This window comes from Lampetra planeri, chromosome 12 (assembly GCF_965212315.1).
Source record: "Lampetra planeri chromosome 12, kcLamPlan1.2.h2, whole genome shotgun sequence".
In the NCBI taxonomy this organism is placed as follows: domain Eukaryota; kingdom Metazoa; phylum Chordata; class Hyperoartia; order Petromyzontiformes; family Petromyzontidae; genus Lampetra; species Lampetra planeri.
Window position 1 is genome coordinate 104,738 of NC_136118.1, and position 27,593 is coordinate 132,330.

The 27,593-nt window shown below is 48.7% G+C and overlaps 3 protein-coding genes across 6 annotated transcripts; 2 read left to right on the forward strand and 1 right to left on the reverse strand.

The window, feature by feature from the left end:
• Positions 1 to 47: 47 nt before the first annotated feature.
• On the forward strand, positions 48 to 7,274 carry THOC3 (THO complex subunit 3). Its single transcript, XM_078599059.1, has 6 exons — positions 48 to 500; positions 4,425 to 4,581; positions 5,041 to 5,245; positions 5,340 to 5,501; positions 6,347 to 6,447; positions 6,950 to 7,274. The coding sequence occupies exons 1-6, from the start codon at positions 327 to 329 to the stop codon at positions 7,111 to 7,113; spliced, it is 963 nt and encodes a 320-aa protein (XP_078455185.1). The 5' UTR covers positions 48 to 326; the 3' UTR covers positions 7,114 to 7,274.
• A 1,728-nt stretch (positions 7,275 to 9,002) lies between these two features.
• GLRX3 (glutaredoxin 3) lies at positions 9,003 to 15,137 on the forward strand. Of its 2 annotated transcripts, XM_078599066.1 has the most exons (11): positions 9,012 to 9,281; positions 9,573 to 9,681; positions 9,782 to 9,856; positions 9,952 to 10,168; positions 10,522 to 10,694; positions 13,928 to 13,989; positions 14,075 to 14,132; positions 14,222 to 14,274; positions 14,370 to 14,409; positions 14,523 to 14,615; positions 14,878 to 15,137. In XM_078599066.1, exons 1-11 carry the CDS (start codon positions 9,226 to 9,228, stop codon positions 14,926 to 14,928), a joined length of 987 nt encoding a protein of 328 aa, XP_078455192.1. In that variant the 5' UTR covers positions 9,012 to 9,225; the 3' UTR covers positions 14,929 to 15,137. The 2 variants fall into 2 exon arrangements, with proteins under 2 accessions (XP_078455191.1, XP_078455192.1); XM_078599065.1 differs by lacking the exon at positions 14,523 to 14,615 and having other exon boundaries at positions 9,003 to 9,281.
• Positions 15,138 to 15,370: 233 nt separating this feature from the next.
• LOC144721454 (RING finger protein 145-like) lies at positions 15,371 to 27,368 on the reverse strand. 3 transcript variants are annotated; one of them, XM_078599062.1, is made up of 10 exons: positions 26,933 to 27,368; positions 26,085 to 26,193; positions 24,581 to 24,672; positions 21,083 to 21,318; positions 20,737 to 20,912; positions 20,443 to 20,583; positions 19,789 to 19,971; positions 19,507 to 19,654; positions 18,482 to 18,838; positions 15,371 to 16,994 (listed from the first exon to the last, which is right to left on the reverse strand). In XM_078599062.1, the coding sequence occupies exons 1-10, from the start codon at positions 27,135 to 27,137 to the stop codon at positions 16,683 to 16,685; spliced, it is 1,959 nt and encodes a 652-aa protein (XP_078455188.1). In that variant the 5' UTR covers positions 27,138 to 27,368; the 3' UTR covers positions 15,371 to 16,682. The 3 variants fall into 3 exon arrangements, with proteins under 3 accessions (XP_078455188.1, XP_078455189.1, XP_078455190.1); XM_078599063.1 differs by lacking the exon at positions 19,789 to 19,971 and having other exon boundaries at positions 26,933 to 27,343; XM_078599064.1 differs by lacking the exon at positions 18,482 to 18,838 and having other exon boundaries at positions 26,933 to 27,343.
• Positions 27,369 to 27,593: the final 225 nt, after the last annotated feature.

The following is a 27,593-nucleotide window of genomic DNA, read 5'->3' on the forward strand; positions in this document are numbered from 1 at the left end:
GTCACGCGGGTAACTACGTCGCCTGCGATTGGACACCTCGTGCGTGACGTCCTCGGTGCGCGTTCCCAAACCGGCTGCGTCGAGTTCGTGAGTGGGGCACAGCGCTCCCCGCTCTCTCCTCACCACCCCCTCTCCCCACCCCTTCTCTCCCGCTCCACGCTCTCCATCAACTCTCTCCCGCTCCACCCCTTCTCTCCCGCTCCACGCTCTCCATCATCTCTCTCCCGCTCCATCCCCGCCGCACGCTTTATCTCCTGCTTCACCCTCTCCACGCCCTCCTCTCTCCTGCTCCATCCCCTCTCTCCCGCTCCACAACCCTCTTTGCTATGCCGGAGCCCCATGCCATGGAGCAGCACTTCAGGGCTCACAGCCGCGTGAAGGAGTTCACCGCGCACGGGGCCAAGGTTCACTCCGTAGCGTGGAGCTGTGACGGGAGGCGTCTCGCGTCCGGCTCCTTCGACAAAACCGCGAGCGTCTTCCTGCTTGACAAGGACCGCATGGTACCCTCTCTCTCTGCCTCTGCAGGGCCGTCACGCAGTGGTCACACTTCGTCCTCACAGCAAAGGCCGCGGTTCGATTCCTGACTCGGGGGGCCGTACAGTGTGGTGTTTATACAGTATTTTTAAGTTATTTTTTTTACCTTTTTCTATATTTAGCACTCCTGACGTGTGTTTGTATTGTTATAACGTTGTGACCCGCCCCTACTGGGCGTCTGAAAAGGAGCTTTATAGCTCATCGGATTTTTCCAGTATAAAATATACTGGTTCTGTATGTTCTCCCATTGCTCTACATGGGGTTCCTCTGTGTTCTCCGAAATCTTCCCAAAGCTAAAATAAAAATAAAGTCACTGGTGTTGGCTAAACATGCCAGTGCTTAAAATTTACCTGCAAATTATACCGGGATATTAAAGTAATACTTTTTTTACCAGGTAAGGCCCACTGAGCTAAGAGGTATACTTGTTGGCCATAGCGTCAAGCCCAGTGTAGGCTTATGTGCATGACAGCTACCTTGATTCATTCATTCTTCATGACCATTACTGCCTGCACAGTCTGACCGACTGCTGTATAGTGTATACTGCCTGGTGAGTTCAGACTATGACCCGGCACGTGATACATATTTTTTACATTTTGAAACTTAAAACTTGTCATTTCACCAGGTTAGTCCCACTGAGCTACGTAGCTCTTTTTCAGAAGCGACCTGGCCACAAATGATAGCTCAATGAAGGACACGGAGTAAAATCAACGCGACCACGGGGAGAGACATGCAGACTCCAAATATACAGCAGGCGTCAGGGTCGGAATCGAACCCACGACCTCCTAGGTACCAAGCGAGGTAGCTAAAATCTCGCCACCGTGGCGCCCGTACATATGACATCACCTCCCTACTGCGAAAACTTGCCAGGACCCCCCCTGAAAAAGTCTTGAGACTTAATGAGTCTTTCCTGGGTAAACAAGTGAAAAAATATATATAGTATATAGCGCAGGAATGGGAAATCAACGGTGGTTGTCCTATGGAGAGATGTCCCAACCATAGGAATGTGGCATTCCCAAACTGGCTTAGGGCTGTAAAAAGGAGATGGTTTGCTCCGGTTTGCTTTGTTGCTGTACTTTATTTTTCTTCTTGGTTCTTTCGGTAAAGTCACGTAGAAGGGAAATAATATGTCGCAAAAAATATAATATGCCTCCAGCTAAACTTTTTTTTCTTACATCACATGGGTCTACCCCGTACTATATAATGCCATAGACAAATCCAACATTAAATTATATACTGCATTACTATACACCACCTTAGACTATACATTGTAATATTACACTATGTATTATTCTACCCACCCTACTGTATACCACGCTGCTGTATATTCACTATACAACTACTATCAACTCCCCCACCTACAAACTGGCTCGTTTTTTGTCTGAAATCCTGCGGCCTTTCACTGGAAAAATCACCTCTGCGGTACTAAACTCTACTGACTTGGTATCGACAATCAAGGGAATTTCCCTGTCCCCAGACGACCTGCTTGTCAGTTTTGATGTGGTTTCCTTATTCACCAAAGTTCCTGTACCTGACACCATCACAATCATTGAAGACTTGGTTCATCAAGGACTGAATACTGAGGTACCCCCCTGGTGAGACACTGCTTAACCAATACATACTTCACCTGGAATGGAACTTTCTACAAACAAACTGAGGGCACCCCAATGGGCTCCCCCCTATCTCCGGTTGTAGCCAACGTTTTCATGGAGAAATTTGAGACTGACGCCATCCAGACTGCCACTCTACGCCCAACCTTATGGAAGAGGTACGTAGATGACATTTTTGTCATCTGGCCACATGGCCGGCCTGCTCTAGACCAATTCATCGACCACATAAATTCCATACACCCAGCCATCAGATTCACCATGGAAGTCGAAAAAGATGGAAAGCTACCCTTTTTGGATGTCCTAATTAAAAGGAGACCTGATGGTTCAATGAGCCACTCTGTCTACAGGAAAGCCATCCATACGGATGCTTACCTAAAACCAGATTCCCACCACCATCCATCCCAGAAGAATTCCCTCATCAAGACTCTACACCATAGAGCCCAATGCATCTCCGACCAGGAACACATTGCCAGTGAACTCAAGCACGTACGTCAAGCTCTTAATGCTATTGGTTACTAATCCGCAAAGCCATCACTCCAGCCATCAAGAAGGATCCTGTTGAGCCATTCAAAACCATCACCTTACCCTACATTGCTGGGGTCACAAAAAAGATCTCCAAAATCCTGATTAAACACAAGATCCAGGTCCGATTCAACACAGTACATAAAATCCGTAATCTGGTCCCATCTGTAAAATATGTGGTTCCAGACATACAGTACCCTGGCGTCTACAAACTAAGTTGCCTCTGTGGTAGCAGTTACATTGGAGAAACAAAACGACATGTCTCGGACCGCATCCGTGAACATAAAGCAGACCTGAAACACGGTAGGACAAACACCTCAGCCGTGGCAGATCACTGTTATAATTCAGTGGGCTCACATGACATTGACTTCTCCAAGACAGAGGTTCTCTGCAAGCCATCTGGCTACCATGAGAGATTCGTTCATGAGGCGATCCACATATACAAACACAGAGACAATTTCAACCGAGAAGATGGATTCTGGCTCAGCAATCATTGGGAGGACGTAATAAACCATTTCGGATCTTAACTGATTGTGTTCACGTTTACGGTGACTTTCAGACCACAGTCCACTCACTGGCATTGACTATATATCTTTTATTCTCCACAGGGAATGGAGTCTTTGCTCCACTGCAAGTCTCCTACCACCACTCTCCCATTGACATATTTCGTTGCTTCCTCTTAGTACCTTTCACGCGATGGTCAATGGTATAGTGTATAGCAGATTGTATAATAATAAATAGTATAAAAGTTTAATGTTTAATATAATGTATAAGGTAATATATAGTATTGTAATTGTATAGTGAATATACAGCAGTGTGGTATACAGTAGGGTGGGTAGAATAATACATAGTGTAATATTACAATGTATAGTCTAAGGCATAGGGTGGTGTATAGTAATGCAGTATATAATTTAATGTTGGGTTTGTCTATGGCAGTATATAGTACGGGGTAGACCCGTGTGATGTAAGAGATAAAAGTTTAGCTGGAGGCATATTATATTTTTTGCGACATAGAATTGTAATGTATGACTTACTGTTAGTAGCTCAGCTTATTGGAGAGTATATTTAGTATATTGATGATACTGATGTCGTTTATATTTTAGGTTTTTTACGTGGTGGTTTAGCTGCTGCAGCTCCTTACTATTAAAATTCCTTCCCTTTATTACTGCTAACCCTACTCCCTCCCTTTGATGCTGCTAATCCTACATAATGCACGGGCATAATATGACTTTGAACCCCCCCCACCTCCTACGCATTCCACAAGTAGTGACTAATCCCATACCTGCATTTCCCATAAATATGCTAAATTCCTCTTGATATGCAAATTCCTTTGTCAAGGCGCCCTTCCCCCTCCAACCCAGCTTAAATATACGCTGCCAAGTTGGTGGTGCTCATTCAGATGCTGTCTTTCCGACAGACCTGTTCTTCACCTGAGGACGGCTGCTTGCGTTGTGGCCGAAACGTCGTGAGAATTGTATTTTATTACGTGTTATTTGTATTATTTCCCTTCTACGTGACTTTACCGAAAGAACCAAGAAGACGAATCCCTGCAGTCACGAAAGCTTTAAATCGGTACTTTATTTTGTTCTTGCGTTCATGATTTTTCTGACCGACATAACTTTTCCAAGAAATTCGCCAGGTCTCTTGTTGAATTCTCACCTGGTTTAAAGAAATAACCAGGTTGAGGACGATCTGGCATCACAAGTGGAGGCGAGTTTTGGCTGCGATTTTTCTGTGCAAATGCACGCTGCTGTTGTACAGGTGAAGGAGAATAATTACCGTGGGCACGGAGACAGCGTGGACCAGCTGTGCTGGCACCCTCTCAACCCAGAGCTGTTCGTCACAGCCTCCGGAGACAAGACGGTGCGAATCTGGGACGTGCGCAGTAACAAGTGTGCGGCGACTGTCAACACCAAAGGTGAGGCACACGTCCACTCCTCTCCTGCACTTACGTTGGCTTTTACATCATCATACCACATGCACAGTTGTGTTTTGCCGAGCTCATCTCTGTTTTCGTTCTATCAGCTGCCACTCCCATCATTAGTATTCAATCATCGGCCATTATCCTTTTAAAATATACACAAGGAGGGAATTGCATGATTTAAAAGTACAAGAAAAAGAAAATGTATAACCAGTATATCTTCATTTACAAAGAGCCATGTGGTACACATGGGAGGTTCAAATAGAGCGGGTGGAACAAGTGTATTCTGTGAGCAGTCAGTACACTGTTGTGTAAAATAACAACGTCGTTATTCAGGGTATGATCACGGAGTCCCAAAAGTTTTTTTTTATTCTGGTATATATTGCTTTGGGATGTTTGGTCAAGTTTTGAATGGGTATATGTTTTTGTACTAATGTGTGGGCCTTTTTGTTTCAGGAGAAAATATAAACATTTGCTGGAGTCCAGATGGTCAGACAATTGCTGTCGGTAATAAGGAAGATGTTGTAACTTTTATCGATGCCAAGAATTACAAGACAAAAGCTGAAGAGCAATTTAAGTTTGAAGTCAATGAAATTTCTTGGAACAATGACAATGATCTCTTTTTTCTCACCAACGGCAATGGCTGTATTAGCATAATGAGGTGAGGTCTATTCTGATTTACGCAAATAACATGGTTTGCACACAGCATGATGTTTCCTGTAAAAATGCCTTCTAATGTCCTTTTTTATTGCCAGCTACCCTGAACTGAAACCCATCCAATCAATTAATGCCCACCCTTCCAACTGCATCTGCATCAAGTTTGACCCGACAGGAAAGTACTTCGCAACAGGCAGTGCGGATGCACTGGTGAGCCTGTGGGATGCCAATGAGCTAACCTGTGTTCGCTGCCTCTCCAGGTGAGAATGAACTAATGTCGCACAAAATAACGGCGTCTTTGTGGAGAACAGAAGTCACAAAAACATTCCTGCGGAGGGAGCTGGTAGGAACGTTGGGTTGCTTGGTCAATGGCCAGGGTCAACAGTGGCGTGGTGTCTTCCGCAAATATGCCCTACTGTGAGGGCGGGCACAAGCCGTTGTGAGTAGGTTAAACGTTGAGTTTTATAAGGGCACCACGGGGTGACCAGCCCCTCCCCACCCCCCACCCAGCCCCTCCCTGCACGACGGACACAATAATCCCCTGTGGGCTGGTGTAACCAGGAGGTTCTTACCAGTATAAACATGCAAACAATATTACTCATCTGTCCCCATAAACCAGTTTTTTTGACAGTGCAGAGTGAGTGCATGAAGCAGGCGGGGGGGGATGTAATATGACCCAGTGCTAGTGTATTCGCCCATTATTGCACAGGTTCTTGGTTCGCATCCAATAGGCCACCCTGGTTATTACTGCGGATGTATTGGCCGTAAAATATGTGCCGTCTGTTCGCACACAGTTGACATTAAAAATCAGATGACATTCAAAACAAACGTGACATTGTGTGCTGGCGTCATCGTCCATTCTATAAATTACGCGCAAATTGCTCGCACACAGCAATAATCACTTGCTACTGAGACTAATGCCCAATTGCAGGCCTGGTGTTGAGTCACCTTGTACCCACGGACAGCTGCCACTGGGGGGGTGCCCTTCCAAATGTTTCGGATGAGATGTGATGCAAGTGACTATTATTAATATATGGATGTTCCTACATCAGCTGTTGGCACCATCTTCTCCGTCTCATGTTGACTTGTTGCTGCTGATTTCCAGGCTGGACTGGCCGGTACGGACACTCAGCTTCAGCCACGATGGAAAGATGTTGGCCTCTGCTTCCGAGGATCACTTCATTGATATCGCAGACGTGGACACTGGTACTTATGTTGCTCAGTTCATAAATATTTTTATAACTTGTTACCACTGTAATGCAACAGCCATCTCTGAGCCTGGGAAAGAGTAGAATGCAGAGGTCGCAAACAGGTTTTGATTCCTTACCCGTACCCGGCCGCACCAGGGTCGCAAATGGGTACCCGTACCCTACCCGTACCCTACCCGAAATGAGTGACAAACGGTTACTCACCAGTGACTCACGGCCTACCCGTACCCGGCCGCACCAGGGTCACAAACGGCTACCCGTACCCGGCCGGGTACGGGTAGCCGGGTATCGGGTAAGGTATGGGTATCGGATACCCGGTTGCGACCTCTGGTAGAATGGCTTGGGAAATTATGAAGCCCACAAATGCACAATCGCAGGAGCTTCTGCATTATCTTCATTACTAACAGGCTCTGCACTTGGTCTGTCAGACACGACATCTACACAGACATTGGTGGGATCTTCGGCATAGGCTGACAACACTGTGCAATGTGTGCCTACAGGTGAAAAGTTATGGGAGGTGCACTGTGACTCTCCCACATTCACGGTAGCTTGGCATCCGAAGCGACCTCTGCTGGCTTTCGCTTGTGATGACAAAGATGGGAAATATGACAACAGTCGAGATGCTGGAACCGTCAAGCTCTTTGGATTGCCCAATGAGTCCTGAACAACAGATGCCAGCATATGGCCTTTCACACGACAGTTGCAACACAAACTGACAATTCGTGTGTAGAGGACATGGGATATTGTCAAGAACTTGGTTTGGTTATTTGATTTTTACATACGCTTTTTATTGATGTTATAAAAATAAATCTTTTTCCAAATAAAGTTCTGTAATCATTTGGTGTATAAGCAAGAGGAGGGTGCTGTTCTGCAACTGATTGGCCTCCAATAGAGGTGGTTAAAATGACCGAGCTACGTCGCGTGGAAATGATGGGACACGTGCACATGAGATGATCCACCGTCAGAAATGATACAGGTGAAATATTTAAATGAAAACATTACAAATATACCAACTACGCTGGAAAATTCTAAACATTTAAAATGTTAACTTCCGATCTATTCAATAGTTCAATCGCTTCTCAACGTGTGTGTGTGTTGTCAAACATGGGGGGAGCAGGAGTGGTAGCGGTTAGCGCGCTGCGCTACGAACCCGGCGATCCGAGTTCGATTCCCACTCGCGGTCAACACCAGTGATCATTATCTGAACCAGTTCCGGACCTCCCGTAGGTCGAATAGGCCTCAAATGAATACCTGGTGTGCAGACATCGCCACCATGGGTAGGCAACGCTCCTCCCAAACTTGACACCTTAATTATTTTTAAGTAAATCTTGTCTTAAAGCTTTCGTGACTGCAGGAATTAATACTCTTTGGGTCTTTCGGTAAAGTCACGTAGATAGAAAAATAATTAAAAAATCACGACGTTTCGATCGCAACACAAGCAATCGTCCTCGGGTGAAATTTTTTTTTTCTATCTACGTGACTTTACCGAAAGATCCAAAGTATTTTTGTAGTAGTTTACCATTAAGGTAAAACATTTATTTTATGCACCCGTGATTCCTAATGTGAAGGACAAAGAGAGCCCCTGCACCCCCCAATATTGAAGTCAAACTCCGCTTGTGATCGCCGCTTAGAGAGACAAAGGCGGCCAGGCGTGGTGCAGGCCATCCGCCCCCTCGTGTGGTGTGCGTGCCGGCTCTTCACAGGCGCTACTCGCTAACAGCACTTGCCCAAAGTCTATTCAGGCTATGGGGGGGGGTCTTTGGTAAATAAAACCACGCTACTGCACCGGTGTTTCATACCTATCAACCCACACGGTTTACCACGTATTGTTGTCCATGGAAATTGAGTGTTCGAGTCCATACGGCGCACATCCGTTTTTCAATACGGGCAAAACAAACTAAATTTGTGTTTCTCCCTTGTGATGGGACGTTGTAGGATGAACGTTGAGATTTATAAGGGCACGGGGTGGCCAATAATGTCTGAATTGGCCTGTAATAAGGGCAAGGGGTTGTCAGACTACGTAGGACTGCTATGAGCGACGTGAGGTCGAGCATCGCAGAGCCGTGAGCGCGCAGGGCTGCGACAGGACCCCGAGGAGGCGCTCGACGGCTCCGCCTGGCGGCGGCGTGAGGTGTGGGGGGGGCGTGGGGTGTGGGGGGGGCGTGGGGTGTGGGGGGGGCGTGGGGGCGCGGGGGGGTGTGGGGGGGCGTGGGGTGTGGGGGGGCGTGGGGTGTGGGGGGGCGTGGGGTGGCGTGGGGTGTGGGGTGGCGTGGGGTGTGGGGGGGCGTGGGGTGTGGGGGGGCGTGGGGGGTGGGGGGGCGTGGGGGGTGGGGGGGCGTGGGGGGTGGGGGGGCGTGGGGGGTGGGGGGGCGTGGGGGGTGGGGGGGCGTGGGGGGCGTGGGGGGCGTGGGGGGCGTGGGGGGCGTGGGGGGCGTGGGGGGCGTGGGGGGCGTGGGGGGCGTGGGGGGCGTGGGGGGCGTGGGGGGCGTGGGGGGCGTGGGGGGCGTGGGGGGCGTGGGGGGGGTGGGGGGGGTGGGGGGGGTGGGGGGGGTGGGGGGGTGGGGCCCCACAGCCGTTGGGAGGAGCCCAGCGTCGGCACACGGCCGAAGGCTCCGATCGAGTTTCTCAAACCGTCGCCGTCCGTCTCGGTACCGTGACCCCAGTCGGCGAGGTACGCTCCACGTCGAGTCTGGGCGTCGCACGACGCGATTCTTCCGCCGCCGCCGGCCACAGCAGCAGTAGCGCAACAACGACCGCGTGTCCGCCACCACCAGCCATGTCCGTGCGGTCCGTCTCGGCCCAGGATCTGCAGGAGCTTTTGCTGTCGGGGCTGTGAGTGCAACCTTCTAACCCCCTCCGCCGCCCCAACTCTCTCCATCACCCTAAACCTTAAACACCCTCAAACAGAGGGTCCTAGATATTCTCTAAGCCGGGCCTCAGGTCCCGCTCACCATGGAGTATAAGGCCACTAAGCAGAGCTGTGGGGCACACGGACCCCGACCCACCCCCCTAAGCGCCCTCACACACAGGCCCCGAACTCTGCCGGTGGCCATCCCCGGGGTGAGGCGTTCTACCCCTGTGAGGCGGTCTTACGCAGCTTCTGCCCCCTTTCGCGTGGCGCAGGCCCCACATCGTGGTGCATTTCTGGGCAACATGGGCCCCGCAGTGCGCGCAGATGAACGACGTGATGGAGGAGCTCGCCACGGAGCACCCGGCCGTCTCCTTCGTGAAGGTGACGCGCAGCCGATCCGCTCCAAGCAACCTCCATTGACTAAACGGCAACTGCAGTGGTCACGGTGTTTCTCACGTCTCCCCCCCCCTCCCCCGTGTAGCTGGAGGCCGAGGCTGTACCGGAGCTAGCGCTCAAGCACAACGTGAACGCCGTGCCCACCTTCATCTTCTTCAAGGTAACAATGCGGGCACTCGCACGGCACGCAGCTGTCGTGGTTGCTCCACTCGCACGGCGTCGTGTAGCAAGCGTCGTGTTCGTGTGGGGGAGCAGGCCGGCCAGCCCGTGGAGCGGCTGGACGGAGCTCACGCCCCGGAGCTGGTGAGGAAAGTCCAGCAGCTGGCCGCGTCCCTGCCGCCCCCCCACGCTGCTCCCACCACCGCCGTGTCAAAGGCGCCCAGTGCCGATCTCAAGGAGCGCCTCCACACGCTGGTCCGTGCAGCGCCGTGCATGCTGTTTATAAAGGGCACGTCAAAGGAACCGCGATGTGGTAAGTGGGCCAGCCCCCCACACAGACAACACCTCCCCCCTATATATATACTGTATAGACTTTCACAGACTGTTGGGGCGAGTGTTGTTGGCCGGAATCTAAAATGCCGGCACGGGTGGCCAACGCCACGCCCGCCTTATTTGCTTCACAGTGCCGATGTGTACACAACGCGACGCGCTATGTCCTCTTTTTTAGGGCTGCGTTAAACTCAAGAGATGGCAGGAAAACAAACTCAGTGTCACCGGGTTTATAGTGCAGTGCCCTAACGACTACACTGCCACACACACACCTTGAACAAAGTTATTCCCAGAAAGATTCCGCCAACAGCCGTCTCCTGTTCACTGGGCACGCAGGTTTCAGTCGGCAGATGGTGGAAATACTAAACCAACACGGAGCAGAGTTCAGCAGCTTTGACATTCTCTCTGATGAGGCGGTACGACAGGGCCTAAAGGAGTTTTCCAACTGGCCTACCTACCCCCAGCTGTACGTGAACGGAGATCTCATAGGAGGTCTCGATATCATCAAGGTGAGCCCAGGGGTGGGTGGTAATCACATTAACGGTGACCACATGTTGAAGCTGGCACTTATCCAGAACGGGGTGACAGGACGGTGGGGGGGGGAATTAGTCCTGAGACAGACATTGAAGTGGTCTCCACGTGGTCTGGTAACCAAGGGGAAGACATAAGACCAGATGGTGGGAGACTATTACGACTGATTTTATATCTGACAGATAATAGCGTTTGTGAAGTGTCATGTCATCAACGTGTTTGACTATGGTGACATTTTGATCTTAATTTCACACGAGGAGTGGCGAGAGGTGCCGGCAAGACATAAAAGTACTGGTGGTAGGAATACGTGCAGCCTGACAAAGTAAACTAGCCGATAAATGTGAGACCGTTTCACCCAGTTTTGGAATTGTCATAAGGCATTTGTATGGCAAGTAAATATGTGATAATAGGTTTTCCCCTTTTTTCTGGCAACAAAACAGGTGTTAAGATGTTAAAACAGCAAACTGAAACCTTTTACAAGGAATCATGTCTGCATTAACCACAATGCTTGTGGTCAGAATGCAAAAAAAACATACTCTGATAATATATGCATTGTCCTTGAAACTGATTGGTCCACACCAGAGACAGCTTTCTTTTGAGCCTCGTCTCAAACGGTGTTAGATCATGCCAAAAGGCGTACAGCCCAAAGACAATGCACTATTAGAGTAATGAGAGCTCGGGGTGAGCCTCTACATCATGGGACCTCCTTTGCCAATACCAAAATATAATAGGTTTTCCCCTTTTTTCTGGCACCTGTTTTATTGCCAGACAAGTACTGTATAACCTGTAAAAACAAAGTTTTTCACTATAAATCCTTTATATGCGTGGCGGCTAGAGTCCTCTCGTCCTCTGGCTTGAGATGGCTGCCACCTATGGGTCAGATGATTGCATTGCACCATTAAGCAATTGGTAATTAAATATAATATTTTTGTCCTAAAAAGTGTACAATTTTGGAAAACATTTTTCACGAACATTAATTGTCACGCACAACGAGTCTGTGTGGAAAATGTCAGCTCGATTGGATCACGGGAAGTGGGTTAAAAAACGACCGAAAGATTTGCACGGTCGTAAGCAAGCAAGCAAGCGAACTTAATATAAAGGATTTAAAAAAAGGGGAAAACTGATTATCATATTTTTGTACTGGCAAAGGAGGTCCCATGAATTAAATATGTATTAACACGTAGGCTTTCGTGACTAATATTGTCCATACGAGGTTTTTGGGTTAGATTGTGTAAATATAACTGTCGTTAAACCTGCCACCACCCAACACGGTAAATGTTGTGAGTTTATCTCCAACACACCGATGTGCTGAACTAGTAACAAATTGGCATGTTTTATTTACATGACAAACCTTACAAGCCTTTTGCCTGTCCAAGGACGAGTGTATTGCAGTAAATCTGATACTTGCAAGTGAAAAGCAGACCGCGACGTGATATTAATTGCATCCATTCATGTGCAATTTATAAGGCTGCGGTGACACAGATACTTCATTTAAGTTCTTATCCCTTGTTCATCATGACGTCCTTTTTACTTCTATGTCTCAATAGCGTTATGGAAATCGTGTGATGTGAGGGTTCTGCTTTTGTAGTGAGGGTTATAAGTTGACGCTGAGGGGGGAAGAGGTTCCTTGCCCCCCCCCCATGTGGAGTGATGTCACCTGCTCATGATTATTAATGAGGCGGTGGGTTCTCCATTTGGAGTGATGTCAACCGCTCATGATTATTAATGAGGGGCGCTGGTCGATGTGGAGTGACGTCATGTGTGGGACACAGACATCAACTCATTATAGTAGTGTAATAAAGCACTTCCACGACGAACCCTCTCTCCAGATGGCTTCCCTCTCTCTGTTGCCGTAACGTGCGCTCTCCCTCTTCCACCATCGCGGCGCGTCTATCTCTCCACGCTCGCCGCTGGCTGGCGGCGCGCTGGAGGGAGAGAAGGCTTGGCTGGCAGAGGCCGCCACGTGGCCGGTAGCGAGTAGAGGTAGGCGCTGATGCAGTCCAGATTCCAGGCTTCCCACACCGACCCCGAGTCCTCTCACTGCCTCACCTTATATTGCCCTTGGCAGAGCTAAACTCCGCCTCTAGCCATGCCTCCTCGTGGAACCTTCCCGATGGTTCCCGTACATACCCACGAGCTCCGCCCGTTACCTTTGGCCCAGATGGAACCCTTTCTTCTCATTGGATATTAGTTACCCAGCAGTGACTATGCAGTTGTAGTGACATAAGAAGGGAGGGGCTGCTGGGGGCTCTGGGACCCTGGGCGGGCCAGGCGCTTGGGCCCCTTGGCGCCAGGCGCTGGGTTCCCAGGCGGGTCAGACGCTTAAGCCTCTTGGCGCCAGGCGTTGGGTTCCCGGGTGGCCCAGGCGCTTAAGCCGCATGGCGCCACCAACGGAGGGGCTGTGTGTGCTCTGTGGGATATCTGGGGGCGCACACGGCCCCACCCCTCGTTGGGGACTAGGCATAAAAGGGGAGCTCCCTGGACGATCGGGGCAAGTTGTAGCTCAAGACCCAAGTCCCAAGACCAGCCATCTCAGGACCCTGGGATGTTGTGAGAGCCAGTGGTGGGACTCTGGAACTCCCGACTCTACGACCTTATGAGGGCGAGTTCCAGAGCGTAGCCAGAGTAGAGTATCTAGGCTGTGTACCTAGGCTGTGTACCTAGGCGGTAACAGAGTATCTGGACTGTTGGAGAGTTGGACTGTTGGAGAGTTGGAGTGTTGGATTGTAATAAAGAAGTTACCTCTCTACAAGTATCTCCGGGACCCGTTACACAGTTATCCCACGTCGTCCCTGAGATGGCGCTCTCTCATTACAATAGTAAATTGGCTTTCGATTTAAAGCTTTTGTGACTGCAGGGATTCATCTTCTTGGTTCTTTCGGTAAAGTCACGTAGAAGGGAAGTAATAAAATAATAAAAATAAAACATAATAAAATAATTCTCACAACGTTTCGGCCACAACGCAAGCAGCCGTCTGTCGGGGAGATGCTGTCTCCCTAACACCTGAGGACAGCTGCTTGCGTTGTGGCCGAAACGTCGTGAAAATTATTTTACGTTTTATTTTTATTCTTTTATTACTTCCCTTCTACGTGACTTTACCGAAAGAACCAAGAAGAGTAAATTGGCTGTCGGATGGTAGCGAGTTTAATGACACATTTACAGCGATCTAACACAAAAACCTCCATTATGGATAAATGTACTGTTTTCATAGGAGCTGGCAGAGACTGGAGAGTTGGACAAGATGTTCCCCAAGGAAGAAAGCTTAGAGGACAGGTAATGTCTTCAATTCAGAACAAAATAACGGCAGCGAAGCTTGACTCAACTCCTGACAGGTCATTAACACTTGTTTCTTTTCTAGGCTTAAATCTCTTATAAACAAGGCCCCCGTTATGTTGTTCATGAAAGGAAATAAAGAGGTAAGTGAATGTAGTGCATACAGTGTATACTTTTGAAACTCAAAGCAGGCTGGCCACAGTTTAATCTAAATTTCCACTGCCTGTTACAGACACCCCGCTGTGGGTTCAGTCGGAGTATTGTGAACATTCTCAATGACAATGGGTAAGTCGAAAGAATGAGGAATGCACATACAAATGCCAACACTACCACACTGGTCTCTATGAATCAGCATTGTTGAAACATGTTCTTTTGTCCAGGGTGAAGTATGAAACTTTCGATATACTTCAAGATGAGGAGGTATGTGCAAGAACACACTTTAAACAACAAAGTACTGTGTTACTTTGTGAACTCTTCACATTTGGAGCAGTATCCCAAGTGGCCATGCCAACAGTCCCACATTTTCTGTTCAGGTTCGGCAGGGCCTGAAGACTTTTTCAAACTGGCCAACCTATCCCCAGCTATATGCATGCGGTGAGCTGGTTGGAGGATTGGACATTGTTAAGGTGTGTTTTTTTGTCTAATCTCTCTTGCATGCTGCTAGGCTTCCGAAGTCTAAATTCAGTTTAAATTAAGTGCATTAAGAATAGGACACACACTGGCTCCAACTTGAGTAGACTATTTTCATACTTCTCTATCAGTCTGGCCCTCCAACTGTCGTGCGTTCACATATTGAATTTTACCCCCTTATGCCATACTACTATATTAATGAAGCTCTTCATGTGCTCAGACCCTTAACTCTTCCCCTCTTTTGATGCTTTGTTGTAGGAACTGCTGGAATCTGGGGAGCTCCTGTCCACCTTGCAAGCCCCAAAATAGAAGATCAAACGGAATACCTCCACACAGAGGGAAGCCGCATGGGGGCGGATTCCACTCGAAAACCTCAGCTCTACACACGCATGTAAACGACAGTAATATTCATACTGTCTTTAGGGGGATGTATTGGTCATGATAATGGTGCCTCTGGGAATGGATATTAAATGCACATTGGTCTGTCATTGCAAGATGTTAATAAAAGGCTTACCGATTGTCCTTGCATGGTCTGGATTATGCAACTGCTGCCAGCTGAGGTATGTACGCTGAACTTCTTTCACACCATACATAGCCAACCGTGCTAATTAAAGGTGCAGGGTTGATTGCAGTGTGCACACTTACAGATTCTCTCGAGAAATTCCCTTGCAAAATTTGTTCTGCATAGCTATTAATGCTTGCTGTGCCATTCTCTTTGAATGGCACTTCCCACTGAGGAAGCACATACGAGCAGGAGGTTTGTGTTTTAATAAAAACTTGAAAAAGGAAAAATTATTGCAAATGACAAGACACTTCTACTTAAAACACAACACAAAAAACTGCAACGCAATACAGAAATAACCACATTGGTGCTAACAAAAATATTTTCACAGCATTCATGCATAAACATGGCTCATACAAAAGGACAAGTAAGCGGTCTGGGTGGCGAGATGTTAACTACCTCGCCTGGTATACATGAAGTCGTGGGTTCGATCCTAACCCCGACGCCTGTATATTTGGAGTTTGCATGTTCTCTCCGTGGTCATGTGGATTTTTCTCCGGGTCCTCCAGTTTTTTCCTCCGCATTTAGAATCATGCTTTTATTTGGCTGCTATACATTTCCACATAAGCCACTTCGTTGAGCTATCATTTGTGGCCAGGTTGCTTCTGAAAAATGGCTATGTAGCTCAGTGGGACTAACCTGGTGAAATGACAAGTTTTAAGTTTCAAAATGTAAAAAATATGTATCACGTGCCGGGTCATAGTCTGAACTCACCAGGCAGTATACAGCAGTCGGTCAGACTGCAGGCAGTAATGGTCATGAAGAATGGATGAATCAAGGTAGCTGTCATGCACATAAGCCTACACTGGGCTTGACGCTATGGCCAACAAGTATACCTCTTTGGTATGCAATACCTTCAGAATGATACAGTGTGGGCTGTGAGATTCCAGCGCCCAAGATTTGCATGTGCAAATCGACTTGGTGCAACACCCATGATAACCGTGTGCAATTGTGCCAAGGTGCAAAACGTCACATTTCAGTTTTCCCTGCAAAGCCAGTTGGCTGCACTCAAACGGACAAAATGTGGCTGTGGCTGCATTGATTCTGCCCATCTCTACTTAGCTTGCACAGCAACGTCATGTCAACTGCCTTAACAGTATTTTCAAAATATACTTACTCTGTACAATGCAATACATCGAACGAGTGCATGATTTTACACGTGCTTTGGTTCTACCCACCCTGGCTTGAATCCCTTTCATGGATATCTTAAGGCTACTTGATCCAGACAACGCATCTTGGAAAATACTTCACTGCCCACAAAGCTCACTAAAGATTCTATCAACTGATCCTCAGTAAAACGTAGGCCATGCATACCGCTTTTCATCCTTGCCATCCCGTCTATTCTCCCACCAACTTCCAAGATAGGATGGCTGTTCAACCTTGAAACATCCCTTTGAGGGCAATCTGTAAAACGCATGCATTGTCCTTTGAAACTCAACTCTTCAAGCCCCAACTGCACACTGGGCCATACGTCTCGCCAAGTCTCAGTCTTGCAGGATCATTATGTTGGTTGTGACAACTTCATCTCTTGATTTTCCATATCCTGCTGCTCTGCTGACAGCTCTGACAGCTCCGGTTGGTCTGCACTGAGTGGTCGTTTCTCTCCAGAACTACTCTGTAACTGTTCCTCAACAACCACAACCTCCCGCTGAAGGTTGTGCTGTGCCTGCTGTTGCTGCTGCTGAGGGCTGTGTGTCGACCCACCCAGGACCTGATGGCACATTGGACAAGTCTCCTGTAGATACAACCATTTGCGTAAACAGCCTGCATGAAAGTAGTGTCCACATGGTGTCAACACTGCACTCTCCATGTCCTGCACACAGGGAGACACACAGACCAGTGCACAATGTGTAAGGCAAACAAAAACCAAAGGACTTAATATTAAAACCAGTTATGCCAGGATCCTAATATAACCTTTAAAAAGGCAATGTGAATGAGCAATTGTTAAAACCTCCAAAATATTTTTTAAAATATGCTTATTTAGCCAGGATGAACAATGATCATTTAGAGTCCCAAGAAGGGGTCCGAAGGCATTTTTTTTATGTTTCCCATTTAAGTACTAATATGTCGAGGTATAAACGTCTAATATTATGCTGCTCTTGAGCAAACATGATTCGAGTGAAAAGATTTTTCCACTTTCATTATTTATGGCTGTATACATGTGGGTGGGCTTACATAAAGTGATGTTTATACAGTATAATGCATATAATCTATATAATACACTTGTTTGTAACGCCAAATAGATTTGGCCGGGGAGTGGGGGGGTTTATGCGAAGTGGAGAGATTGATTGTGCAGAGGTGGCGGAGAGGGGCTGATGACCTAGAAACATGGGTTTCGAGTATTTGGCTGCGATAAATGTCCACATGATAAACCACTTCATTGAGCTATCATTTATGGCCAGGTTGCTTCTGAAAAAGAGCTATATAGCTCAGTGGGCCTTACCTGGTAAAATAAACGAAATAATTTAGTTTAATAGTTTTACCTCAAAGACACTGGACTTTTCGGGAGAGGTATACTGAAGTTACGCCAGTTTTGGGTGAGGTTATGAGGGTATGATGACGTCATGAGACCCAGGGTGGTGAGGTGCAAGAGAGGTATGATGACGTTTATAGACGCTGGCGAGGTGAGGAAAGGGATGATTGTCATGCGACACCCCTGAAGTGGAGAGGGTTGATGACGTCACACAAGATTGGGCTAATGTGAAAAGGGGTTGATGACGTCACGAGCCATAGAAGGTAGTGAGGAGAGGGGACATGATTTAAATTTTTACTTAAACTTTCGTGACTGCAGGAATTGATCTTAGTTTTTTCGGTAAAGTCACGTAGATAGAAAACTAAAAAATAATAAAATAAAAATTATTAAGAAAAATAAGAAATTTAAAATAATAAAAGCAAAAAACCACAAAAAATTGAAATAATTAAATTAAGAATAGAAAATAAAAGCAAAAAACCCACGATGTTTCGATCGCAACACAAGCGGTGTTCATCAGGCGGAGAGAAAAGAGGGGGCAAGCCTCCAAATGTAACTGCTTATAAGGATTCCAAAGTGAGTGGGCGGGAGTAACGCGATATTGGCGAGTTGGAGCAGAGGGGTGATGATGTCACAAGATTCCAGTGAGTTGGTGAGAGGGGGTGACGTCACGAGACAAGGGTGAGGTGGAGGATAGGGAGTAATGATGTCCAGAGATGCAGGAGGGGGAGGGGTAATGATAAAAAATAATGATGTACAATTAGAGAACTTGAATGTATTCCCCATGGGACATGCACATTTCCAACTCGTCCAGAAACCACCTGCCGCACCTGGTAGCAAATGGAGCATACGTCTTGAAGTGCACGCAGCTGTGGTTCCGTAGCAATGGGCATGGCGTTTATACGGCTCACGGCTTCACGGCGGCGCAGGAAGCTCCTCCACCCGTGCTGTGCACGCCGCCACACATTGTAGTAGGCGTGCACGGCCAGGATAAAGACCCCCAGCCAGCTCCACTCGCCCAACAGTGTTTCAGCCGTGCCATAGCCCACTACCCCGACTGCCACCACAAACTCTAATGCACGGCATGATCCATTGGCTATGTAGATTATGTCATCAAGCGCAGCAAGAGGCCGCTCCACCACTTCTTCATAAAGGAAGAGAAGATAAATGAAGAGAGTGCACGCCACCTGGACAAGAAAAACACAAGTAGCTGAGGGTGGTGGAATACATGTGTAATGGTTCGATAGAGGCGCACACACTCGTGTGGAGGCAACACTATTTATTTAACACAACTGCAACACACCCGACACATAAGGTGGTGACCACCGTCCTACTCTGGCTAACACTCGGCTACTACTTCGCGTGGCCAAGCCAGGAGGGCTTCTGCTTGGCCACAATGACTGGAGGCTTCTTTCTTCAAAGTCTTCATGAGACGTCTTCATCCCAGGCACCAACAGCCAGCTCTCTGTGCCAAGCCCGCTTATAAGCCTCTCTGGCGTGGCCGGCCACCCCCTGGCCACGCTCCCCTTCTCGAACCCACAAGAAGGCTCCACTCCCCGACCACGTGACCCCCAGGGTCCCCCAGGGCCCCTGGCCCCCTCCTGGATATGGGCACGTGTCCAGCCGGGGTCACTCGGAGTGCCACGGCCTGACACAACCCCCGTGGCATCCATCAACAGCCTCCATACCGAACAGGCAGTGACGTCACGCGTCCAGACCCAACATAGCAGTGACGTCATGTGTGTACAGACCCAACATAACAGTGACGTCATGTGTATACAGACCCGATACAGTAGTGACGTCACATCAATTTTAGTCATTACTGCACTGGAGGTATACAAAAAAATGTTCCTACCTGTAGAGAGGTCAGGATGCTGCTGGACACAATGATGAGGAGCCAGAAGTCAAGAGTGAAGAAGCGGCAGATGGAGTAGGTCATGTAGAGGGGGAATAGGAAGAGGAAGAGGCAGAGGCTGATGGCACGAAAGTGCTTCCACACGCTCCTAGATGGGAGGGCACATTATTAAAAATGCTGTCACTTGTGAACAATTCAGAAAACCACAGGGCTATAATGAGCACTCGTCTGCATTTCTAGGCAGCTGTGTGCTTTTCAAGGGAGATAGAAAATGAAGGGCACCTGTTTTTGGATGCCCCAAGTGCAAGCACAATGGGGTCAGCAATCTCCAACATTGACTGCAGAGTGGAGGCCACGACAATAAAGAGGATGATGGTGAGGAGGAAAGCCCTCTGCAGCACCTGCAGCTCCATGAGCCCTGTCTGTACGGCGAGCAGCAGTAGTGTGGCACCCTCCGTCACACCCCTATGCACAGTAACACATGGGCAGGTAGACTTCTCTTCCAACTACACTGGGGTATCTGTCAAACTTCCAGCTGCAGTACTTACACCTTTAAGCCTTGCTTGAGCAAGAACAGACTCAGAACAGGGTAAAATAAGGTAGCCACTGTTATGTTTTAATAATAGCTGAGAATCTAAACCAGGTCAAGGATGACACACACAAAAGTAAATGCATGCAAGAATAAAGTTATCCTGTGTATCGCTGGTCTGTGAGGGGAAAGTCCTGTTTGCAAGTGTCCATACATGATGCACAAGAAGTATTGTAGCCAGCAGCAATAAACTAAAATTAATGGTTCCACATCTGTTAAATACATTCACATGACCCTACATGATAACAAATATGGCTGTTAGGTTATAGGTGGCCCATTGTGTGTGAACATCTGAAGCAAAGCAAGACAGTCATGTTGACTTTGAATGTAAAAGTGCCTCGTCTCACCTATGCATGACATTGTCATTGGCAAAGGCTTGGTATCCTTGCAGGTAGAACTTTCCAAGTGTGAGCACACCAAGTGCCAGGTAGGACACAGTGAAGGTGAGGCCCAGAAGAGAGTAGGGTGACCCACAGCACTCTGCCAAACTAGGGGAAGGGATGGAACAGTCAATGAACAAATATCGAAATATCTAACAATGCACACTCGGGCATGGATTGGTAGGACATGGTACACGAGTGGAATGACAGACAACAAGTCCATAGCTGGCCACTTAAAGGCACTCACAGAGGTGCCCTGACCTGGTCAAGAGCAGCAGAAGCAGTCGTTCGCGCACTACGGCCTGCCCACGTGTGGTCACGTATGAGTAGATGTGCAGCGAGAAGAGCACCAGCCAGAACACCATAAACAGCATGGGCACCACCAGCGAATGCCAAAGACTCATGCCCAGCGCCAGCCAGCCATACATCTCTGTGACCTAATGCAAATGCCAGCAGATGTGCACACACACACATAGACACACACACAAACCTGGGCTCACATAAAAAAAAATATTTCGCTCATTTACGTGTGATAATGTATGACAAATTTACATGTTGTGTTCTGTGTGCAAGTGCATCACGTGGAGTGTGCGCTCGTGCCTCCCACCTGTACAGCCTCACGATAGGCAGACTTGGCAAGGTCGTAGGGGACACCCAGGTTTGAGACTAAGTAGCACAACACCTCCAGCCCCGTAAATGCCATGGCAAAACAGTTAACCACTGGTAGAGTAGGGAGCGGCACCGAGCACAGCCTTGCCAGCAGTGGTAGCAGCGGTGCCGAGAATAGCCACAACCGTCTTGACTGCATTAGCAGCAAGCACATCGTGCACACCAACAGCTGACCTGTACCACAAACACACACCACCACTTTTTTTTCTTCACTTGACTAAGAACACTTGACTAAGAACAACCACCGGCGCTAACACATGCAGGAGAAAATTATACATGGGCACTCACACAGGCAGCACGTGTGCACCTGAATAATGACTTCGGGGTGATTTTTTTTCGTACAGAAATGTCATCACGCCTTCACCACCCATTCTCCCACCGTACCTCGCCTCACTGAAGCTCACGATAAAACCCTATGCAGCGTCACTCAAAATCTCCTTCGGACACCAAAGGTCTCGAACTGTTACAGCCTCATGTCGGTTTTCTGCTGTCGCCCCCTCAGTGTGGAACTTGTTGGATCTATGCCCTGTTTTCCGTTATTAATATTAAGAATAATTAAGAAAAAAAAACTATTTCTCTTTTTATTATATCTATATATACCTTTTAATTAAATAATGAAAACAACCCACTACAAACACACCAGGAATCTGTGAAACGGCCATTAAACTGGTAAGAAGTCGGTGACAGAGAGGTCATAGACATCCAGATGGACAAAAGATGTATGGACTAACCTCCCAAAGACATCTGGAGATGTACAGATAAGGTGCAGAGCAAACAACGGTTGAAACTCGCGTTTTCTTAACGTTTTCCTTACCGAAAAGTAGAAACTTAACATAGATAATTAACCAACAAACAATACTTTTATTATTAGTAATTCCCTTATATTCACCGCATACATATTATTTAGAAGTATATGTTTCCTATCTACACGACCTTCCGAAAAACTAAAGAGTACGAATTCCAGAAAGCTTAAGTGCATAGTACACTTAACCTCAGGACATAAAAAAATTAACTCAGAATAAAAACACCAATCTCTGGAGAACTAAACTTGGCGAAGCCCAAAATAATAATGTGACGAGGATCATGACGAATATTCATTAAACATAGACGAATGATAACCCCGATACCAAGACCGAAGGAACTCATAAAATATAATTCAAGAATAAATGTAATACACAGCACCACATAAATGTATTGCAAACATCTCCTCAGCCACCTTTGTCTTCCAGCAGGGCCTGACAAGCAAAGAGGGAGTAAAAAGGTCACAAGGGGCGGGGGGGGGTTTGTGCTGACATGGTTTGTTTTCTCTCGCAAGGGTCGCGGGGGTGTCTGCTTTTTCTCGCTCTGTTTGTGTTTTGTTGCCCGCTCGCAAGGAATGCACAGAAGGGAGTCGCGTTTTGAGTTAGGCATGGGCGCACACAGCGAACAGGCAGTCTGGGTTGAGTCGTGCTCAGTCTCGCAACTCGGCTTGCGACGCGGTGTTGCGACGGGGCTCGCAAGAGAGGTGTGGCAGTCGTGCCTCAAGGAGAGATGGGACGACGAGACGTCGTTAAAGTGACAGTCTGAGAGCAGTCTGGGTTGAGTCGTGCTCAGTCTCGCAACTCGGCGTGCGACGCGGTGTTGCGACGGGGCTCGCAAGAGAGCGGAGGCGCGTCGTGCCTCGAGGAGAGATGGAACGACGAGACATCGTTAAAGTGACAGTCTGAGAGCAGTCTGTCCGAGTCGCGCTCAGTCTCACAACTCGGCTTGCGACGCAGTGTTGCGACGGGGCTCGCAAGAGAGCTGGGGCGGTTGTGCCTCGAGAAGTGATGGAACGAGGAGGGGTCGTTCGAGTCGCAGAAGTCTGAGTTCAACCTGGGTCAGGGCTGGGTTTCAGCCGTGCTCCGGCTGGCGGAGCGTCGTGAGGACACGAAACACCGATAGCAGGTGTCGCTTCTCGCAGAACGAAGTTAAGTGCGAGTGAAGCTGGCAGCTGCCCGAACAAGGGAAGCACGGAGCAGAGAGAGTGACGAGTGATGACAAGCAATCAACCTGTAAAAGGGCGGAGATCGCCAAGCGTCGACCAAGCGTACAAAGCAGAGAGCGCGAAGCAGTGGAGAAAGCCTGGTCAAACGGCTGTGGAGAGAGAGAGAGCGCAAGAGCAGCACGACTCGGACGTCACCGGGCGTCACCGAGCGTCGTGCCAACTCGTCATCCAGCAGTGGAGAGAGAGAGAGCGCAAGAGCAGCACGACTCGGACGTCACCGGGCGTCACCGAGCGTCGTGCCAACTCGTCATCTAGCAGTAGAGGGAGAGAGAGTGCAAGAGCAGCACGACTCGGACGTCACCGGGCGTCACCGAGCGTCGTGCCAACTCGTCATCTAGCAGTGGAGGGAGAGAGAGCGCACAAGCAGAGACACGCAGGGGCTCGCGGCGGCCACGCCCAAGCCAGAGAAAACTTTTGGCCGCTGTTTGTATCCTCCTACACTACACAAGCTAACGACACAATTAAAATTACGACGGGACAACGCACACACAGCACGCACACGAATAAGACTTAAAAAAAAAAAATTATTATCTTTGCGTTTCAGAAAGGGTTGCCATTTCGAGGTGGTGCGTTCAATATCAACTGATCGTGCAAAGCAGTTGCTGCCGTCGAGTTACATGAATAAGAAATGTTTTAGTCATTCATTTTCATTAACTACATAATCACGCCAATGAAGAAGTATTTTTAGTCATTCATTTTCGTTACTGCATAATCTTGTCCATGAATTTATTGACGTATACTTGCTTTCGGATAAGAGAGTGTCATGTGCTTGTTTAGAATAAAATTGCTTAACACCAACTGTTCGAGTGCTTCTTTCCAAATCCATGCAAAACTATCTTATTCTTGATAACTGTATCCTGCGATGAGATATGAAAATGGAGACCTAAAATATCATAACACACACTAAGATAATCGGTAAACGTTTAATCGATGATAAGCGTGTTATCCTGATTGATATAACTCTGGATAAACGAAGCTAAGCCTAATTATCACAACTGCTCACATTAACATCATCGCAAGCATCCGCATAAATTACTACGATTATCTCAGCGGTTATCATAATTTATGCATATAATCACACGCATCATCATAATTTATGCATGTTAGTACACACATTAACATAATTAATGCGCTTTGCGCATTTTTCGGAAAATTATTAATTTTTATTATTTTCATCAAAATTTCATAACCCGACACATACAACAAACTCTATCCCTTTGCACATCCACAACATCAAATGCACTCTGACTTTCAAAAAACATCTAAAGGCCTGTCTGGATCAGGATTTCGTGCAGCCCTGAGCTTGGCTCCGTGCCTCTGAGTTGTTGACTTGTCTGCAAAATCTGGCCCGTTATATATGTCATTATTATTACTATTGGGACTCGAGACACAATCCAGGTGTTACATTACCAGCCAAGCAGAAGAAGAAGCGTGTGCGTGCATCCGGCTGGGTCAGTACTGGGCCTTCATAACCAGCTTCCAGCTCTGCCTCCACATAAAATCTGGCACAAATAGGCACACATACAGCACAGCCTCTCTTTAGGGAGCTACATGACCTTACTTTGTGATAAAGTTTTTTACAAAATATACACTCATGGAAACATCACCTCAAATGAGACCGTGAAAGTCCAATAAACTGTCAACACACAATCAGGCCGTCGAGGAATATGAAGCCTGTGCAACAAATTTTTCTTAAGTTTTCAGTTCATAGTCAATTCGGAAGAAGTTCCAGTGACTGTATCAAAACAGTGGACATCTCCATCACTGGCTCTGGGGAACCAACAGAGAGGAACATTGTCGAAGAGAACATCTGAGAAGAGGGACCCCTGTACTTCATGTGTACAGCTAAGTGCTAACTTCATCGTTAATCACCGTTTTGTAACATGAACCTTATGGCAGGACCCCGGGGTCCCTTAAGCCCCCGGCTCTTGCATAAACTGCATTGCGACGTCATTTTATGTCTGTTGAAGGCGAACGATATGGCAATCTATTCCTCTTGACGAGCTCTACACTATGCGCTAATCAAAGTTTAAAAGTTTTGTTTCTTCTGCGCATTCGTCCTCGCTGCGCTTGGACGACATGACAACAGAATGATCTGTGCGAGGTGGGTCGCAGCGTTTATTCGGGACCCTGGGGTCCCGACATAAGGTTCATCATCTATCCCGTAGACGGGTCACCAATGGCAAGCACAACAACAGTGCTGCAGTTCCGGGGCTCAACTCTTTCTAAATTTGTTCACGTGTAAATAAAAATATTGATGTTTGCAGGTGAGCACGAAATAATCACATTGTCAAAAAAAACGGAACACTGCAGAGCACTTTATTTCACGAAATAGTGGTGTAGCCGCTCCGTGAGTGTCTTAACAGGAAATACCCAACTGTTTAAATACGTTGCGATTTAAAGCTTTCGTGACTGCAGGGATTTTTATTATTTTATTACTTCCCTTCTACGTGACTTTACCGAAAGAACCAAGAAGATGTTTAAATAAGCTCGCATAGTTGGGACTTGCGAGTCACGCATTTTAATGTTGGTTTCTGCTTCATTTGAGATAAAGTCTACCCCGGTGTGTGTTGGGGGGGGGACCGGTAGTGTAGTGGTGCACTACGAATCCTGCGACCCAAGTTCGATTCCAGCTCACGGTCAACACAAGTGATGATTACCTTAATCGGTCCTGAGCCTCCCCTAGGTCAGCTCCGCCTCAAATGAGTACCTGGTGCGATGTGCAAACATCGCCACTGGAGAGACACCCACCCCCTCGTGTGCCATGCTGGCCTTCATAGGTGCTAACAGCACTTGCCCCAACAATATGTTAAGGCTACACGGGGGATCATTGTCTTTGGGGGCGGGGAGAGTGACCACACAGGTGGTTGGTGTTGGTGGTTGGTGGTGGTGTTGGTGGTGGTGGGCACGTCACCTGGAGATGTGGTGTCCTGCGTAGAGCAGCCCGGCAGTCAGCACGCACAGGTAGAGGCGGACGAGGCGCTGCAGCGGCAGCCCGAGCATCACGATGCACAAGATGTGGCCTGGAATGGCGAGTCGGGGGGTTACGCCGCGTATCTCACCGTCACGCCCCCCAGCTCCCTTTGCGCGCATCGATGCACAAAACAAAAAACAAAAAACAAAGATCCCCCGTGTAGCCTGAACAAACTGTTGGGGCAAGTGCTGTTAGCGAGCATATATGAAGGCCAGCACGGCACACGAGGGGGTGGGTGGCCAGCACCACGCCCGGCCGCCTTTGTCTCCCCAGTGGCGTTGTTTACACACCGCCCCAGGTACTCATGTGAGGCCGAGTCGAAATAGAGGAGGCCCAGGACCGATTCAGATAATCGTCACTGTTGGCCGTGAGCGGGAATTGAATTTGTGTCGCCGGCATCGCATCGCTGATCGCTCCACGCCCAAGCGCCCCTTGCGTGCCTCACTGCACTCAGCACCCCCCCCCCACTACACAAACTACAGCCACCCGCATCACTCATGCAGCGCCTTGTCATCCCCGGCTGAAAAGGCGCTTTAGAAGTGTACATTATAATAATAGTGTTATTAATGATATTTTACCTAATAAGACAAGCCACAGCATGAGGAGGGTTCAATGCCTCGTCCGGGGGCGTGGACTTAACGCCCCTGAACCCCCGTGGCCCCAGAGGTCCCCGGTAGGAACCCTGCAGGTTCCCCCGTAGGTACCCACTTGGTCCCCAGGTCCGCACGAGGTACCCTCTGGTCTCAGAATTGAACGAGAGCCCCCCCCCAGACGTCCCCTCAACACACCCAGGTAGTAGAGGTTGCAGATCACGGACTGGTACTTGGCGAGCAAGAGCGGCGCGTCGGGAAGGCCCAACTCGTGCAGGGAGACGTGGCCGTCCCAGCGGTAGAGCCGCTCCAGGGCCAGAATGCTGGGCACCCGCAGGGCCACACTCCACGCCGGAGCCAGGCCGCAGAGGGCCTCGACCGCCCGGTCCCAGCGCCGAGCCATCGTCCGGGACGGGCCTCCCCTCGGACTCTCGGTCGCTATTTATTCGACGCTGCCGATAGCAACGCCTTCATCCTCACGCCGCTGTCGCACAGCGCGGGCCTCGTAGCGGCGCCTTTTCTCCTGCGGAGGCTGCGAGGGACGGGTGTACGGAGCCGCGGCCTCCTGCTCCGGCTCGCTGCTCCTCGGTAGCGAGCGGCCACTGCGAGGAGCGGCCCGCGGGTTGCCCGACCCCTGACGCCGCTCCCGGAACCGATCGCTGGGGGCCGGGGCTGCTCACCGCTGCTGCTGCCTCTTTCCCTCCTGCTCCCTCCCCACCACGCCCCGTGTACCCCCCCCCCCCAGCCACTAGCTGCTGCTGCTGCTTCACTCTCACTTCCTCTCTTGCTTCTTGCTCCCGTCCCTCCACCCTCGGAGGGGCCACTGGCACGTCAATGTGCCATGGCGACTGCTGCCGCG